Here is an 18,827-nt window from a genome sequence, read left to right on the forward strand (position 1 = left end):
ACGGGCAGATGGTGGGCAGACAAAGGAGCACTATATAGTGACTAAAACAGAGTCAGGGGCTTCGTAGAGTCCAAGGCCGGAATGGATGATGGCCATCATCAAGTCTGACACTCATTATAACACAGGCCATAGACTTTATCCTTTTAGAAAAACATACTAATCTTGATTTAAAAATTGTCAGAGAGGAGAATCCTCTCCGGCACTTTGTAAAGGATTATCTCACCATAAAAATGTACGCCATACTTCCAGTCTATATGTGTCTACCTTCAGTTGGTAGCAATTGGCTGAAGTTACACCTTTCTCTGCTAGATTGAAAAGCCCATTATAAAATAGGACTCGCTCGTGTATGATATTATAGACTGTAATTAAGCCATCTTATCACAGGATAAGGTCAGGTTGTGGAGGAATCGAAGTAGATCTGGGGTGGCCTAGCCACCACAGCAGTCCTGGTTACTAGGGTAGCATAGTCTAATGGTCGGGATCAGTACAGCCACCCTTCGGTGAGGGGCCACAGCCCAAAACCTGAGTCACTAGGGCTGCCCTTCTAGGTATGGCAGTGCAGCCTATTGGCCAGAGTCAATGTAACCACCCTTGGCAGCAGGGCAATACGGCGTAGTGGCCAGAGTAACTAGATCCACCGTTTGCGGCAGGGAAGTGTTGCCTACTGGCCAGCCCCTCTCCACTGGTTTCCACCTATTCCACAGGGTGACCGCCCAGGGTCTTGTCTTGCCCCAGAGGTTTGTGCCACGAACTCAGTGAAGATCCTTCCAGTTTCAAAATGGGCTGAGTCAAAGCCTGGTACCTCAACTGGCTCAACGCTTAGTCCACCTAGGCTACTTCCCACCTGGTCTTCCGCAGCTGGTAGTCTCCTGGATTCTGTGGGCGCTCCGCCATCTCTGGCATTGGGTGGCTGGGCGTCGGCTGCAGCCACAATCCAGCTGGCCGCTGAATCCTGGCGCTCTGGCAGTCTCTCTCCAGGAGCCTGCAGTGCACCTCTGCTCCCTTCGGCAGCCATCCCAGACTGAACTGAGCAGTTCTCTTTTATATCCTGGTTCCAGCGGAACCATGGCCAGCAGAGATGAGGGGCATGGCCTCCTCGGCCCACAAAGTATGATTAACCCTGCTGAATCAATGCGGGGTAAGTAAACCTTGTGACACACAGTTTTAGTTTCTGTTTGTTAAACTAAACAGTACCACTGGAAGGCATTTTTTCTAATCCTTTAATCACTGTGGCTCTTCTGTCACTGTCCTCTGCAATTTAGCAACACCCTTTTTGAATTGTGGGCGCTAGAACTGGACACTGTAGTCCAACGGTAGTCACACAAGTGCCAGTTTTAGAGGTAAAATGTACTCCTATGTGAGATTCCTCTTTTTATACCTCCGAGCTTTAGCTTTTTTGGCCACAACATGCGTTCATGTTCAGCTAATTCTTCACCATGAACCACAAATAGGCTCAATTCTTTGTGCCAAGAAGCATACATGAACCATGAGAGCTGTTTAACTATCTGATCTTACTGCATCTCCTTATGTAGACGGAGGCTTTGATGATGGTCTGCTTCAACTGCATAGATGAGACACAGAATTTATGTTCCTACTAAGTCATTCAATATCATCCAACGGGCACACCTTTTCTACTCCTAATGAGTGCAACTTTCACAGGGCTACTGTATGAACGGCCCTATCTCAATATTTCCTGGTAAAGAGCCGAGATTTATAGCTTGCTTTCAGGAGTCTATTCTAATGCGCCTCCCAACTAGACCAGGTAAGCTATTTCCCCAGATACTAATGCATTCTAGGCCAACTCATGCCTGCTGTAACTACACTGGGGCAGACTAGACTTATAGCAGTAATTAATTTAGCTCACTATCCCGTGTTCAGCTGCACGTTAGGTGCATTAAAAACTACAATCCATGTACACGCGGTACAGACAGAATTTCCATGATGTCGTAATATTATAAAGCTATGGGTTTTCGATGTTTTACATGATATGCTGTTCCATCCAAAAGTACCAACCATGAAATGTCATCATCACAGAGTGCCAGACACATAGCATTTACCATTACAATTTCTGCTAAAAGTTTAGAAAGCCAGCAAATCTCACCTTTAGCGCCTCACATGTCACCCAGTTGCTAGTCACATGACAGTAGAACGGAAGAATTTTATCACAGAATTGCGAGTCACCCATTGGGTGGTGAAGCACTGGAATGGGTTACCTAGGGAGGTGGTGGAATCTCCTTCCTTAGAGGTTTTTAAGGTCAGGCTTGACAAAGCCCTGGCTGGGATGATTTAGTTGGGTTTGGTCCTGCTTTGAGCAGGGGGTTGGACTAGATGACCTCCTGAGGTCCCTTCCAACCCTGAGATTCTATGATTCTATGATTTATGTCTCCCTTCCGCGTCTTGTGTCACAAAAGGCTTTTTTCTCTTTTATAGCTCTCACTCTTTTTTCAAGTACAATAATTTGAAGATTTTTTTCCTCCATTCCTTGTACCTCTTAATTAGAGCTGTTTGAAAAGGCAGTTTAATTTAAAAATCTTTATTTTTAATTTGTTTACATTGCTAAGTATCAAAATCATTTTTAACTTTCAAAAAAAAAATTCAGCCGCCTCTTTAGCGGCTCAAAAATACTAGCTGCATACTTCCTGTTAAAAATTGTCATTGACATTTTTCAGATTTGTTTTTAATCAAATTTGGGAAAAAATTATGAATATAAATATAATTAAGAAAATATTTCAATCAGCTCTCTTCTGAATGACTCGCGTCCTTTGCAATTGTTCTTTATTTAACCCTAACACTGTATGATTTCCTGTTGAGTGAGATTGTCTCAAAGCTGTTCAGTGTCCCTAACAGCCGTTGGTTTTACTGGGATTTGAAGGTAGTGGGGAACACATGGGGATGGGGTAGTGGGTGTTTGAGTGGCGGTGGAGGGACACGTGGTTGGGGGGGTGCAAGGACCTCTTTGGGGGTAGGAAGACATGGAGACAGGGGCAGATGTGCCTTACTGAATGGGAGAGATTAGGGGATTCTTCTGATTACCACTGATAGTAGAAATTGGTGCTGGCATCTTTAGTTCACTAGCCAGTAAAGATTCTGCAGGCGCCAAACACTGTGAGAAGTAGACCTGGGACTCATGTAAAGCCTCTTCCTTCCGTCCTCCAGGTTTGTTTCTTGAACTACCCAATGTGTTTGGGGGAAATCGTAATGAAGAAAATTTGCTCCTTTCAAGTAGATCCCCCCCCACATAAAATAATCTGCCTCTTTACTATCCATTTATGCGTTTTGACAGCATACAGAATAATAATTGAGGGCCAAAATTTTCAGAACTGCCTAAACTTAAGCTTCTAAATCCATGATAAGGCCCCAACGCCCTGATTCACCATCCTAATCAAATCCTTAACTCTAACCCGACAAATAGACTTGTTTAAGGAATTTGCTTAGTCAAGGCCTCATTTTCAAAAATCCCGAGCACCCAGATGTACCTATTGGCTATGCTCAGAACTTTTGGGGGCTCAGTAGCTCTTGAAAATCAGGCCACTTTCTTACCCCTCAGTATGAATTTAGAAGCCTAACTTTAGGTCCCCTGTTTTGATCTTTCCTGCAGAGGTCATTAAGGAATTTCCTCCCATGCACAATTGGCTAGATGTACGCTGTGAGTATGGTGTAGGGGGCTTCCCCCCAACCTTCATCTGAAGCATTGACCGTAGCAGATGGGACACCTGGTAGGTAATGGGACACCTGCTGTAGTAATAGTGTAGGTTTAGGAGCACGAGTGTTGCTAAGAAATGTGACCGCACGCTTTGTTATCCTGCATTTAAGATATTAGCAGAGCTTCATGCAGCGAGATAGAGGCGAAGTCCTTCTGCATTTTTTGTTCTAATTTCCTCTCGCTGATGGAGTCCACAGCTAGATGTTGGCTCCATGGATGCAGAAAGCACAAAATGAGGACCCAGAATAAACACAAAACAACTGGGAGAAAAGGAAGACCTTCAGCATAACATTAACTAGAAACTCAGGTCCGGAGGCTGTAGACAAACTCCTCAACTGGTGTAACTCAAACACAGCTAGAGTGAAGTCAACAGACAACACTGGTTTACAGCAGCTGAGGTTCTGGGCATATAAGTGGCGAACATTAAAGCTGTGGCAGCAAGAGAAAAGGATCAAGGGAATTTGAACACAGCTATCTTAACTTTTAGGAATAAGAGTAAGAATCCGGCGAACACTACCTTTAATAACGCAAGATTTCTGGTAGTGCTTGAGGCACGTGGAAAGCGAGTAAGAGCTACTGTTTTTTTGACCTTGTGTTACATAAGACTGGAATACAGACTGTAGCAGGAACTGCTGACAAAAGTAAGCTATCAGAAGGAATTTGTATAAACAAGATGCGGTTGTTGATCATTATTGTCTGTAACAAAAGGCATAAATGCTTGCCCTACCTGTTTATCTAACGGAGGACTGCCTGGGACGGGGAACCCCTGTCTGAGTGTACTCTCCCCTTGCAGGTGTCAGGAAAATAAATTGTCTCTGACTTGTTGCAATCAAACTGAGCGTAAAGAGACTGTTTTCTTCCACACAACTAAGCTATAGTTTTTAAATGTGTGTGAATATAGAATGGATATTAGAGAATACAATGGTTTACTTTAGCTCTGTCTGTTACCTCCTGCTCACTCACAAATGTATTCATCTTTAAATCTTTCCTCAAGCCCTCCTGCAGTCCTTTCTCCAAAGAGCTCCAGTTGGCCTCTCAGTCTGTCATGTCCAGGCTAGCCAGTCAAGCCTATGCAAGCACTATGCCAGCCACGTGACTGTGGCCTACCCCCATAAGCTGCTGATGACCAGGTAGGTGCTTTAATTACATGGCTTCTCTCACTTTGCTGGAAAGGAGTATGGTCAAGAGCCTCAAAGGTATTTAGGCTCCTAACTCGCACGGAAATCAACGGGAGCATTTTACAAACTTGTTTTCTAACTCTCTGCTTCAAGTAGCTATTATAAACAGACAATTATATCTTTTTTCATCACATCACAAATAGGCGAGAGAGGAAAACGCAATTTATTAAGGCGATTTTTTAAGCAGGTTCTTATATGGAAAAAAATAAAAATCCAGACCTCTATAGATGACTCTGCTCAGCTGTATGCCTTATGGCTTTAAGCAGAATGCCAAGAATCTTACTTCACTTTTTTTAACCGTTTCTCAATAAATGACTACTCAAAGTATCTGCTTCCACCTAGTGGTGCGGGTTTGTAAAGCCTGTGTACTTTATATTCCCTGTTTTAGATATTTTTGCCTAAGGGATAAAAACACATCAGAATCTACTGAGACAATTCACACTTCTGCATAAAGACACACTTTCCCAAGTCAGCAGAGTTTCTGGACCCCCCCCAAGTGGTTCCTCCTCTAGTCCTGAGTCAACCTCTGCCAAAAGTAACTCTCCATTTTAATAAAGGCTCTTGTAACTGCCTACGTGAACTGTTCCGTTCCTTAGTTGACTACTACGCAGGCTCTTTTCTTCCTGGCAAACTTGAATTTTGATTTTCTACGTCATGGCCAATCTTTATTACCTCTCGATAAAGTGAATATGCCAAGCCCTGAGTGGACATACCGTCTTATTTTTTCTCTCCTGATTCGGCAATCATAGCTCTGCGGATTAAACGCCCATTTACGTTATTTTTAATGATGACCTCCAGTCCTTTATTTCATCTATCAGGAGGTTCAAAGAGAGCAGCTATACTTCACTAAACGCCGATGCTCTGACTTTGGAGTCCCTTGTAGAATGTGTGCAACTGCCGTAGGTGTCTCAGCTGGCTCCTCATTCCAGAGGAAAGAGGCTCTGTCCTGTTAAATTAAGATCAGGAATGGCACATAGATTTGGGCTAAAAAGTACATTTTATTTTGACTCTATATTCTTATTTCTCGAAAGGAACAGTACAACAAAGATAAAAACATTGTGAATAAACAATATAGATATTGATGAATCTTGTATGACATAGGACAGCTACTCTTCTACTATATGGATGGACATGATAAAAAGACAGGCCTAGCTGAGAGACTGTACTCAGTTAGGCCAAATGCTGCTCCTCGATTACATGGGTATGTTCCCTCTGACTAGGGCCCAGATCTGTGTAAAGAAGAGTAAATCTTGTCCCGAGGGAGTAGCTAACAACTTCCAATTGTTTTTATTTTTGCTGTCTTCCAGCAGATGGTGGTACAAGTCAATAGTATTGTTCATGCTGTAGCTATAAAACATTTCCTTCATTTTGGCTGCCTCTATGATAATTTTATATTTATCACCGTCAAACCCTCAGCTAATGTAAGTTATAGCATTTCATTAAAGGCAAAGAGACTGTGCCACTTTACCCCACCTGAGAGCTGATCTTTGCAAATTAACACAAATTAAGCCCCTTCTACATTTATAAGGGAATAGTGTTTTCTCAAATTGTTATAACTCTGATGTCAAATCATTTCAAGTTTAAATGTGTTTTACAACGATTAACTGGTTCACGTTAACACACCTGGAGGCCCAGATATGGGAAAATTGTTTAAGAAGTGGGGTTGATTCTAAATTATAAAGAGAGTTCTAAATAACAACCACAGTCCAGGAAAGCAGCCCTGCTTATCATAGCACATGACTGCTATAAGCAAATTCTTAGCATTTGGCTCGTAGAGCATGGTCATAATTTTAAAAAATTAATTGACACAGCTGGATACCACCCATATTTGAAACATAAAGTAGCTTAAAACAGATCTAGAATGAAGTGCTATGAGACGGCTTCAGGAAACGTTGTCCTCTTAAGAGTAGATACCAGGTTGCAATATGGTAAAGCAATTTATACAGAGTACATGCTGATTTTGATCATGCAAATTTCCTAAGCACTTTACAGAATATCTAATTGCTTATTTTTAAAGCCTAATCAGAGAAGAAATACAATGATTTGGGCTAATAACTGAATTCTTAGTGTTATGTAACAACAAACACTCTTATTGTCTAGATCTACTGATAGCTAGCTGTGCGCAAACAGAACAGAATGTTCAGTGTTTAGGGTTCTTTACTGAAGCGGGTCTACGCTTTACCTAAGAACATGAAAACAAAAGAATTCATAATACTGTCACTTTTGACCTTAGCAAGTCGTGAATATTTGGAGGCTTGTGAGTTGTTTCTAAACTAGGGGGATAAATTGATGATGGAGTCAGGTTTTTTTTATGCAATCCTGTTTATTTACAAAAATGTACACAGAGTTCAATTTCCCTAGTGACAGCAGGAATAGTTTCTTTGCTCACAATTCCAAGCCTCTTTCGATCCAGCAGTCTACCCAAAAATCTCTCTCTCTCGCTCACCTTTTTCTGAGATCTCACTACAACTACTTCTCTGGGCCGCCTTTGTGCTTCTGCGGTGTCACACTCCTCCCCCCCTCCCTTCTATTCCCATTCTCCTGCATTTGCACTCAGATTGCAGTGAAAGCCCCTTTGACTGCATGGCTAAACTCCTATTCCAGCTTGGGTGGTGGCTTCTAATTCCACAAAAGAGATTGATTGTTTTTACATTTCTCCTGAGTGAAGGACAACTAGTACGCCCACCACCTGCAATAAGACTTCCCCTTTCCCCAGCCTAACTACCTGTTTTCATATTGTTTTTATAAATCCGTATCTTGTACACTTCCACAAAACCTACAGCATTCTTTTATTTTTGCTAATCTGAAAGACGATATTGGATTTCAGTTACCCATATGAAAATCTGTGGTAATTCATAAGAATTATTCCATATTTATCCTGGTGGCATAATATGTTAGCAAGTCACTAGCGAAAATATTAAATTTTCTGATAATTATTATAACAGACCTATCGCAAGTCAGAGAATTGAGAAGCTCATTTTTGGTTGGAAAATGTTGATGAAAATTAAACATTTTGTGAATTTTTTCCCTCCATTTTCTAACCAGCCCCAAAAAGAAGCCTAAGGGACAGCTCCAGGAATTTAGGAGCAAGACAATTGTATGGTATTAAAGTGATATGAAGGCTGTTTCTATAGCACTTAATTTCCATCAGATTTGTAGTCAACAAGTTAAATAGAGCATGCTTGCAGATATTAGTAAACCCATTGCTAAATGGATATCTTCCAAAGCAATTGACTAGTCCATTAAATAGTTATTCCCCACCCTTGTGTCAATCAGTGGTTCGAGGCTATAAATTGAAGAATAATATCTGTCTCTCTCTCTCTCTCTCTGACTACACTTCAGAGAGTTCAGAAGAGAGCAGGATTTGTTGTACAGTTATTCGAGCCTATCTCTTTAGTACCCAGATTTTGAGGTTGGATAATAATCCATGGTCATGAACATATACATGCAAACACAATGGACATCAGGTGACAACCCAGCAAAATGAACCTCAGGAAAATAACTCATGACCTTTGCCTCCAAAAACACCGAGTACATCAAATGAGTACCTGCACCACTTGCCCTTACTGAGCAAAACACCAGCATCTCTTATGCAACCATTAATTTGAAACCCATGCTTAAGTCCATCCCTCTTCAGCACTGAATGGCACGTAAGCAGGTGCTCAATTGCTTTGCTGAATTGGTGCTATTGTCAGGAGATGGAAATTGCATACATACAAGCAGGTCTGAAGATCAGTATTCGATTCAGTATAGGAGAGTAGAACAGATACAAAGTGGTCAATCTGTTACAAAACTTCTGGGAACAGGAGGCTGGCAGAGCCTTCCTGGACGGAGTGGTCAGAACGGAAATTTGACAATACTTAAGTAATTGCAAGCCTGAAGCTGTTAATAATTACAGGCCTGATTCTGCCTTGCTCATTTACATCAGTTAGTACTTTATTTCATGAAGAGTGAAATTATATCTTAGCATACTAAGTCCATATAAGCTAATTCCATGTAAGTGTGATGGCCACCATCTTGGCTGATGTACTGGGGCCCTCCAGAGTTAAGAGCATGAGATGCTACAGCTTAAGCTAAAGAAACAAAATGCTGTAGCTGGACCCTGTCACAGCTCATCTGCTTTGTGGCTCGGTGAAGACTAGGACCTGTAACACACACTCACCGCTGGATTACAGAAGGCTGGGAAAATCAGGCCCCATGACCGGCTATTTACTGGTATTGCCCAAGAAGGATCATCACATTAGGTCTCAGTCTTAATGACCTCTTGTAAAACAACAGATAATGAAAAGATAGTAGCATCCTGCATTGTATTGTGAACATGTCAGATCTCAGAAACCATAACTGGGTCAATGAATACTTAGCTAGGACATCTCCAAGCGCTGTAGACAATGGCAGTGCTATGATGAATTCTACCCATCTGAGTCACTATGGGATTGGTGACCAACAATGTGTCTGTCAGGGGCAGTGTGCTGCTAAATGTGTCATCTTCAAATGAAAGGTAAATTTCACACCTGTGTGATCAGTAAGGGTCCCATGCTGAATTTTGTAAGTGTGTGTGTTTTTTTACTCCAGTGATTTGGCCAGGGGCCAGATCAGCTAATTACATTTTAATCTAAGTTCAATTAGATAATGTATTCTTCATCATTTCCTACCCAAACGGTTGTGCTACAAAACAGTTGCTGTTCCCATCTCCAAACTGGGCAAGTGACCCCCCTTATCTACATCACAAGGGTGTTGTCAGATTTAAGCTTTCTATATATGATAGGGTTTTTATGTTGCTTTCCCCCTTCCATTTCCCCCCACCCTCCGCATCACCAGAGCATCTACACATGATCATCAACAGAGTCCATAGTGGGCTTAACATTTCTAAAGTGTTTTGCTGTGTGGATTAAATTGCTACATAGGTACAAAGGGTTATATATTTAAAATACCAAAACAAGAGACCATCACAGTGACCTGGCTAGCTCTAGTGACTGGTTTTATGGAGCCTTTCACCAACAAGTGCTGGATCTAGGGGTGCTGCCAGATCCCCTAGCTTGAAGTGTTTTTCCTCATATACACGGTTTACAGTTTGGTTCAATTGCTCAAACAGCTCCTCCACTATACAAATTGTTCCAACACCCCAGCTTTCACCTCTAAGTTAGTGAGTCATATTGTTACCCGAAATTGGGCCAGCTAGTAATCTTAGGGGGACTAATGACTCACCGGGATTTGGCAGAAAGCAGCACATTTATTATACTGAGAGCTAATCTCAAAAGAAGGTGCGGCGTCACACTCTCACTCGCATACTCATGCTCCCGGGACAGGCACGGCACTGGATATGTCAGTCTCCTTCAAGGTCAGTGTCCCACAGTGCAGCGATAGATGGTGCGATAAAGGTAAGTCTTCCTGACGGATTATGGAATGCAACCCAGCGAACCACTGGCCAGGCGGTCCGGGTGAAGGGCCTTCACAGGCGGTACAAGCTGTGAGTGCACTCCTGAGCACATGGCTCCTTCCCCTTTTAAGGATCTGCTCCTCATGGAGATGACTAGAGATGGCCTCATCTGGTTGGTCACACTCCACCTTGGACAGTGTCCATGCACTGAGTGGCTGACCGCTGCCTAATTAGAGTCCCAGACACCTTGCCTAGCTGGGAGCTCTTCTGATCTTCCAGCTGTTTAAGCAGCCCATTCATCGCACAAGCATTCCAGCAGGGAGGGGGAAAGCCACGTCACAGGTATTCAAAGAGGAAGAGGAGATAAAAGGCGGCGTTGTTCTAGTTTTTGTATCAGAATTGCTAAGGCATAAAACCTCCTTTTCATCCTTAAGCATCTTTACAGAAAGAAGGAGCAATTCAGCATTGTTATTCATTCATGGCTTTGTTCCTTCATTAAGCCCAGCCTGGTCATGTCTTTGCATATGCTGTCCTAACATCTAGCTGATGGTCAGCTCTAGCTTGGCTTGACCTTGGCTGTGTGCACTTTCTTTGGCATCCTATCATCTGTTTGTCTTCTGCAGTATCCCGAGGTGTAGCAGAGCCGGAACAGCATTCCAGCACTTTTGGTGCACAGAGGATGCTATTTCTCTTTCAAAATGGCACCCTCCTCACAGCATCATCTCACACTTCCCATACGTGCAAGATCATGCCACAGGGAAGACACCATTTTGTAGAGCCAAATGGCATCCTCCACACGTTTGTGCGAGGTCACACTAGGGGGGGCGTTCCAGTAGTCTATAGCCATTCAGGACTATACCACCAGCCCATTCAGGACTTCCTCCAGCCTTCCGATGTCTCTTTCATTTAACACAGTTGCTCCCAGGCCATAGACTAATGTTGTTAGTACACTGCTTTGACAAATTTTCACTTTGTTACTAAACAATATTTTTATCAGTCCATAATGTCATCAGTTTCTGTGCAACACTCATAGTTAAGACACACCTCCTTTTAACTTCCATTGGCACTAATCAAACTTCCTGGGGCCATACAAAATTTTACTGATTCTATGACTCTGTTTCAGTACTATCTGGTGTTCCTTTTCCAACATGCAACCACTTATCTTCTTGGAATTTATTGTAAAACCAAGTTGACTACACCAATTCTCCATGACAGAGAAGAGAATATCTTACATCATTTGACTTGAGCCAGCTGCTTAAATTTTCTACCAATGAATTTTAGTACATAGCTTATATAATTGCAGTTATCGTATCTGGAACTCCATATAACTTTGCTACTTTCCATAATTCATTCCCTCCAAACTGAATCAAATGCTTGTAAAGTCAACAAAACTGCAAATATCTTTAATCCCCATTCTCATTTCCCCCCACCATTAACTATCTGAGCATGAATGTCTGATTAATGCAACTTTGGCCTGGTCTAAACCACGCTGTTCCTTGTCTACTACTGCCTCTAAAATTGGCCTTAATCTGCTAATAACTGCTTTCATCGTGATTTTTCCCAGTACTCACAATAAGCTTACAACACTATAATTAACTCGTTTCTTCCTGATTGTCTACAAGAGTAGTTGTATCATTCAGCTAGTAGCTCTTGCTCCCGTACCTTCTTGGATATTTTTTCTAATGCTAATAGCATTCGTCCCACTGGCTTTTATTAGCTCAGCAGTTATATTGTATACTCCTGCAGCTCTCATTTTCTAATGGCTTCACTGCGCTTCCTATTTACTCTTTTGATTTCAGTTCAGTGCTGATATCCACTTAGCCTTGCTTTGCAAGGTGCCCTGTTTTCTAGGATGTCTAAAATGCTTGCATCTGGATGAATAAGGTTCAGCACTTTGTCAAAATGCTCCTTCCATACTCTCAGCACCTATTTGACATTTGTTCTCAATGCTTTCATCGTTGGCCTGATTGTGTTTCCATTCAATTTAACCTTTTTGTATATTGTTTTCTTGATGCCTCCTCTAGTTGTTGAGCCCCTGCCTTCCAAAATTTTTGCTTGTCCAATAGTTGTGATTTATTCACTGCTTTGTGCAATGCTTTTGGAAGGCAAGCAGATGAGGGTGGAACTGCTAATGCCTGTCCCTAGCAGGCCAGTTGGTAATCCCATTTGAAACGCACTTGTTATAGAAACAGTGCTGCAAACCAAACTGATTTATATGGATTCTGATCAGCTAACAAATAGAAATGGTCATAGATTTCAGAGAACATTACAGTTGGAATGATAGAACTCTGTGTCAGGCCAGGCTCAGCTAGTAACAGAGGAGTTAAGGAAGTTACAACTCTCCCTTGCTGCAACACAGGAAAGCTGACACTCAGAAATTACATTGTCCTTTACTCTGTACAGTCAAGTGGACAAGTGAAGCATAGCGATAAGATTGCTATAGCAGTGGACAAGAGAACAGTTACTTCATTGAACAGCTGGAAAACGATGTGTGAGCAGATTGTTATAGCAAGGTTTACTATTAACTACAATAAATTATGCATAACTGGGAGCTGCTGCTACATACACAAACAGAAGCAGGAGAAGAGGACAGCTTTATCAACAGCAAGATAGCATTGTAGATGAGAGGTCTGATCAAGCTATGATCCTGATAATGGGAGATATGACTGAAAAGATTTGTGGCAGATATGGTAAGCCAATTAACAGAGCTGGACTACATGGCATTAGGACAGCAAACGATAGTAAAGAAAGATAAGAACTTGCTATAACAAGTTCAAGTCTGAAACTTCATTGCACCATGACCCCCTTATGACAACAAAAATTACTATGTGAGCCAGGAGGGGGAATCGAAACCTGAACCCACACGAGCCCTAACTCCCGTGGGCCAGAAGGGGTCAAAGTCGAAACCCAAGGGCTTCAGGCCCAGGTTGGGGGTGGGGGGCTGTAACCTGATCCCAGGGCTTCAGCCCTGGGCCCAAGCAAGTCTAACACCAGTCCTGACGACCATATTAAAAAGAAGTCCCGACCCACAGTTTGAGAAGCGCTGTGCTATAACATGCACTGATTATTGGTGATACTTGGTTTACTCACAAAGACATGCACAAGGTTACACGGAACTTAGCATATGGTTAAACCACAAACCAGCCAGAACACGTCAGGAGACCAGACATAGTGGTCAGAGTGAGAATCATGCTTAGTGGTGAGAATCCAAATGCCAAAACCAGGCACCTCCCTAGGTAACCCATTCCAGGGCTTCACCACCTTCCCAGTGAATTTTTTTTCCTAATAGCCAACCTAACCCTTTCCGACCCCCACTGAAACTTGAGACCATTACTACTTGTTCTGTCATCAGGTACCACTGAGAACAGTCTAGATCCATCCTCTTTGGAACCCCCTTTCAGGTACTTGAAAGCAGCTATCAAATCCCCCCTCATTCTGCTCTTCTGCAGACTAAACAATCCCAGTTCCCTCAGCCTCTCCTCATAAGTCATGTGCTCCAACCCCCTAATCATTTTTGTTGCCCTTCGCTGGACTCTTTCCAATTTTTCCACATCCTTCTTGTAGTGTGGGGCCCAAAACTGGACACAGTACTCCAATGCCAAAGAGAGGGGAATGATCATGTCCCTCAGTATGCTGGCAATGCCCCTACTTATACTGCCCAAAATGCCGTTAGCCTTCTTGGCAATAAGAGCACACTGTTGACTCATATCCAGCTTCTCATACACCATAACGCCTAGGTCCTTTGCAACAGCAGTGCTGCCTAGCCACTCGGTCCCTAGTTTGTAGCAATGCATGGGATTCTTCTTTCCTAAGTACAGGACTCTACACTTGTCCTTGTACCTCTGATTTCTTTTGGCCCAATCCTCTAATTTTTCAAGGTCCCTCTGTATCCTATCTATCTATCTACCCTCCAGCGTATCTACCACTCCTCCCTGTTTAGTGTCACCTGGAAAGTTGCTGAGGGTGAAATTCACGCCATCCTCCAGATCATTAATAAAGATATTGAACAAAACCAGCCCCAGGACCGACCCTTGGGGCACTCCACTTGATACCGGCTGCCAACTAGACATGGAGCCATTAATTGCTACCTGTTGAGACCAACGATCTAGCCAGCTTTCTATCCACCTTATAGTCCATCCATCCATCCAACCCATACTTCTTTAACTTGTTGGCAAGACTAGCCAAAGTCAGATTGGAAATAATACACAAGCGTTTATTAATGAAGGCAGTTACTCACTGCAATACTTTACCGAGTCATGGAGGATTCTCCATTAGTCGCAATTTCTAAATCAATACTGGATGTTTTTCTAAAAGATCTGCTCTAGAATAAACAGGAAGTAGTTAAGGGATCCTGTGGCCTGTGCATTATGATCACCCCTGTCCCTTCTGGCCTTGGAATAGCTCCGTCTAGGTAGGGAATGTCACCTGTTCAGAGGAGACAGACACCAGGACATCCACTCTCCAAGGTCACAAGGGTGAGAAGGCTGGGATTTTTAATCAAGTTAGCTAATAACTCACAACAACACAGCACTGCCTGCACAGGTAGTTAAAGGGGTGGTTCAAAACCAGGTTAGCACATTGACTATAAAAATAAAAGCCCAAGGCTAAAAGGGGACGTGACAAATCTCAGGAATGGCAGGGCTTGGCACCATCTGGGCATCTCCTGAAAGGAACATTCTGATGGTCCTGGTGGAGACAATTTAGCAAACAGCCTCTGCTGGTGATCAGGACTCTCATTAGCTATTGCTATTCATTAAGTTGCTGCCCTGTTCTTTAACTAGTGACACAATGAGCTCTTAGGGCCAATGCCAGGGGCTGCTGTCTGCTGACTCAGCATGCTAGAAAGTAATAGTTGGAGAAAGACCTGTACTGATAAAATGCCTCTTGCTCTGCCTTTGGGACAGGACCCAAACTGGACCAAATGTCCTTGGAGAGAAGAACATCCCAGCAATTCCAATGCAGGCAGGCATTTGTACGCCTTGTTGTTAACAGTGGGACTGGAGACAGTTATCGGGGATGTGGGAAACTCTTCCTTCCAGCCATGGGTCTCTAACCATACCACACATTTTATTACATTTATTTGGTCAGCACTTTCTTCTGGAGCGCTGCTGGGCCATGGTCTGCTCCCATCCCCAGGAGTCGTGGCAGACTATGGCCCCTGCTAAGGAGGGGAGGCACCAAACATGAGAGGTCCTGCTCTTAGCAGATCATCAATTAGTGATTAAAGTTCAGCCAGGGTGTAGCCTGGCTAAGCAAGTGACCAGCCATTCCCGTTCCCAGCCTTTATCTCAGTGCAAACAGTACCCAGCAGTGTGGAACTCCCCAGACTGAGTGCTGGCCTGTTATTCAGTGACTACAGTGCAGCCGGCCAGGAGGTTGAAGGCTACATAAGTAGACTGCTCCTGCTGGGCTCAGAAAGCACCTTGGCTTCTCCAGGCAGGTCTCTCCATTGCAGGGCACCGCTGGCTCCCCAGGGCTGTTGCCAGCACAGGTGGGTCATAGCGAGGAGCTGAGGCAGCCACGCCGTTCCTGCTTCTGCTGCCTGTGTGGGCTTTGGCTCACCTTGGGGACTTTGCGCTCCCTGCAGCTAGGGGCTGGCTCAGGGCAGGATCCGAGGACCCAGACAGCCAGTAGGACAGCCAGGACTCTTTTACTGGCTGATTTCATCCCTGGGGGCAACTTTCCTCAGCACCCAGCTCCTCTGGTGTGGGATCCAAGGCCAGTCCAGCTCCTGCAGCCCTGGGGATGGGCCCTCAGTAACGGCCTGAGCCAGCAAGCTCAGCGAGAACCCTGCTGTTCCCCAGGCCAGGTCCCAAGGCAGCAGGTCCCTGCCCAGGCCTCATGGCGCTGGCTCCTGCTGACATCCTGCTTGACGTGTGTGCCAGGGAGTGTGGGATTTGCTACGAGGCCTACAAAGCGGCTTCCAAGTGGCGGGTGCCGAAGCTGCTGCTGTGCCACCACTCGCTGTGCCTCTCCTGCCTCAGGAAGCTGGTCTGCCAGGCCCGGGCCATCTCCTTTGTGGTCTGCCCCTTCTGCAGGACGGTGACCCTGGTGCCCGAGCAGGGGTTGCAGGCCCTGCAGAACGACGAGGACATTCTGCGGGAGGCATCGGCCCCGTGCAGCCTGCGCAGCCCTGGGGTCCTGGCGGGGGCCAGCTCAGCCCCAGGGGTGGAGGAGAGGGAGGAGAAGGAGGAGGACGAGGCGGCCCCCAGCACCTCGGAGTACTCCACAAGCGCTTCCTCTCTCTCCCTGGACATGGAGTTTAACTACGTGACCCATTCGTCCATCTTCACCATAAGCAGCGTGGTCTCCCCGTACGGCTTGGCGGTGCCGGGCAGCCCCAGGGCCTGGAGCGGGCTCCACATGCAGGAGGTGCAGAATGCTTTCATGGTGGGGCTCCCGGGCCAAGCAGCGTCCGTGGATGCTCAACCACCCATCTCCTCGGTGGAGAATCTGCGCCTGTGCTTTGCCATGGGCATCCTCATCCTCATCATCTCCGTCTTCTTTCTGCTGGTGTTCCTGAAGTAGGCCAGGACCTGGGGGTGCAGCAGGAGGGGCAGCTGGAACCAGCCCAGACAGAACTGACCCGGTAGCCATGGTGGCAGGAAGCCAGGCTGCTGATGGAGCAATGGGGAGAGGCCTTTTCAGATGGATCAGCTGAGCTCTGACCTGAGACCCCTGCAGTAGCCCAAACGTGGTGGCCTCCACCCAGAGCCTCGCTGAACCACGTGTGTGGTGTCCTCGGTTCTGGGCACGCAAGGTGGGTTCAGCGTGGGTGCCAGAGGATTTGCCTACAGCCATCCAGCACAAGCCCTAATATGAATATTTGTGTTTCGAACAGAAGTGACAGTGGCTGGCCCGGGCTGTGTGTGTGGTTGGGGGTGGGGGGCCAGGCATTGTGGGGAGGCTCCCCGGGCCTGGGACCATCTGGAGAGACCCCTTTGGTGGTTGTTGAGAGCAAGATGGTAAGAAGAAATAAAGGCAGCTTCTCACTCACCTCCACCCTGGCGTGCTGGGTCTCTGTGAGCGCCACATGGGGCAGAACAGTAGCCACTAGAGCCACGAGAGCCCGGGCCACCCCTGCAAACAGGGAAAGGGAACCCGGAGCAGCCAAGCCTCCAGCCCAGGCAGAAAACTGCCATTACCAGACCTGCAACCCTGCCCACTTCCCCTTCAGGCTGCAGTGTCTGTGCCATGGGCTTATCCCCCGTCCCTCTCCACTTGCGGCTAAGTCTCAAGGGAAGGCCCTGCCTGTATCTGCTGGGACAGAGCAGTTCTGGTCATTGTGGGCAGTGGCAGTTAAGACACCTGGAATGCTTTGAGGCTCTGGCCCAGCTGCTTGGGCAGGCGTTCTCTTACTATGTGTGGTGAGGATGAGTATGTCTTGTACTGAGGAGCCTGAGGCTTTGCTGCCTGCCAGGCCCTGAGTACAGAGCCCCCTGCCAGCTCCTTCTCTGACCAGGGTGGCCTGCCCTGTTTTTGTTCCTAGGACTGGGTGGTGGTTCATTTAGATTTCTGTGCAGCCCAACTTCATTCCTGTTTTGTTGGTCCCTGGCATGCAGAGTGTACAGTTTGCTGGGAACATGAACGATAACGTTCCCCCCAGCAGACGTTAAATGCATGAACTACAGAGATGTGTCTGGATTCCTGTTAGCAATCAGCAGACATGGCTTAGCTGTAAAGTCAGCCCATTGACACAGAACACTATATAAGCCTGCTGCAGCTCTGCCATATGGAGCAGAGCACAGGGTAACACCATGGATTACAGCCACTAGTCAAGGAGTCTGTCAGCTGTCTGTTTTAGGCAGTAGGTGAGAAGTATGAGCTATCTATGCAAGTCTCTTACCCTGGCTGTAAAATGGGGACCTCTGCCAGCCTTTAGAAAATCATTCAGCACCCCAGCCCTAAGGGCTTGGTCATACATGGCGCTACTCAGGAACAGCAGTGACTCAGGGCAGGTCTACACTAAGAATGGGGGTCGAACTAGGGTACGCAAATTCAGCTACGTGAATAGCGTAGCTGAATTCGAACTACCCTAGTTCGAACTACGTACCCGTCCAGACGCCGCGGAACCGAACTCCGCGGCTCCAAGGTCGACTCTGCTAACTCCAGCTGCCGAGGTGGAGTACCGGAGTTCGAACTAGCGCTTCCGGAGTTCGAACTATCGCGTCTAGATCAGACGCGATAGTTCGAACTCCGGAAAGTCGAACTCACCGCGTCGACCCGCGCGGTAAGTGTAGACTAGCCCTCAGTGTGGACGTCTTCCAGAAGCAGGTTCCCACTGTGGGTTAAGATAAACAGCCCTTTGATTCTGGGCTAGGCATGTCCAGGGAGTGACTCAGGAACGGCTAAGTGCCCTGTGCCAAGTATCAGGGTCAGGTGTCCAAAACTTTAAGGCTGAGCAGACATAGTGCTCATCTTTTGGAAATGCCTGAACAGATCACCAAGTTTAAAAATTAAACTACTATTAACCTTCCCCTATAGTCCCTCCCACCTCTGGATGCCTGCCTTGCAAGATGAGGTCTCACTCTCTTGCTTGAATTTGTAGACTTTTCCTCAATGTGTTTTC

The 18,827-nt window shown here is 45.5% G+C and overlaps 1 protein-coding gene across 1 annotated transcript; it reads left to right on the forward strand.

The window, feature by feature from the left end:
- Positions 1-15,639: 15,639 nt before the first annotated feature.
- Positions 15,640-17,273, forward strand: LOC123352609 (E3 ubiquitin-protein ligase TRIM23-like). Its single transcript, XM_044992993.1, has one exon. The coding sequence runs from the start codon at positions 16,100-16,102 to the stop codon at positions 16,784-16,786; it is 687 nt and encodes a 228-aa protein (XP_044848928.1). The 5' UTR covers positions 15,640-16,099; the 3' UTR covers positions 16,787-17,273.
- Positions 17,274-18,827: the final 1,554 nt, after the last annotated feature.

This window comes from Mauremys mutica, chromosome 18 (assembly GCF_020497125.1).
Source record: "Mauremys mutica isolate MM-2020 ecotype Southern chromosome 18, ASM2049712v1, whole genome shotgun sequence".
Lineage (NCBI taxonomy): Eukaryota > Metazoa > Chordata > Testudines > Geoemydidae > Mauremys > Mauremys mutica.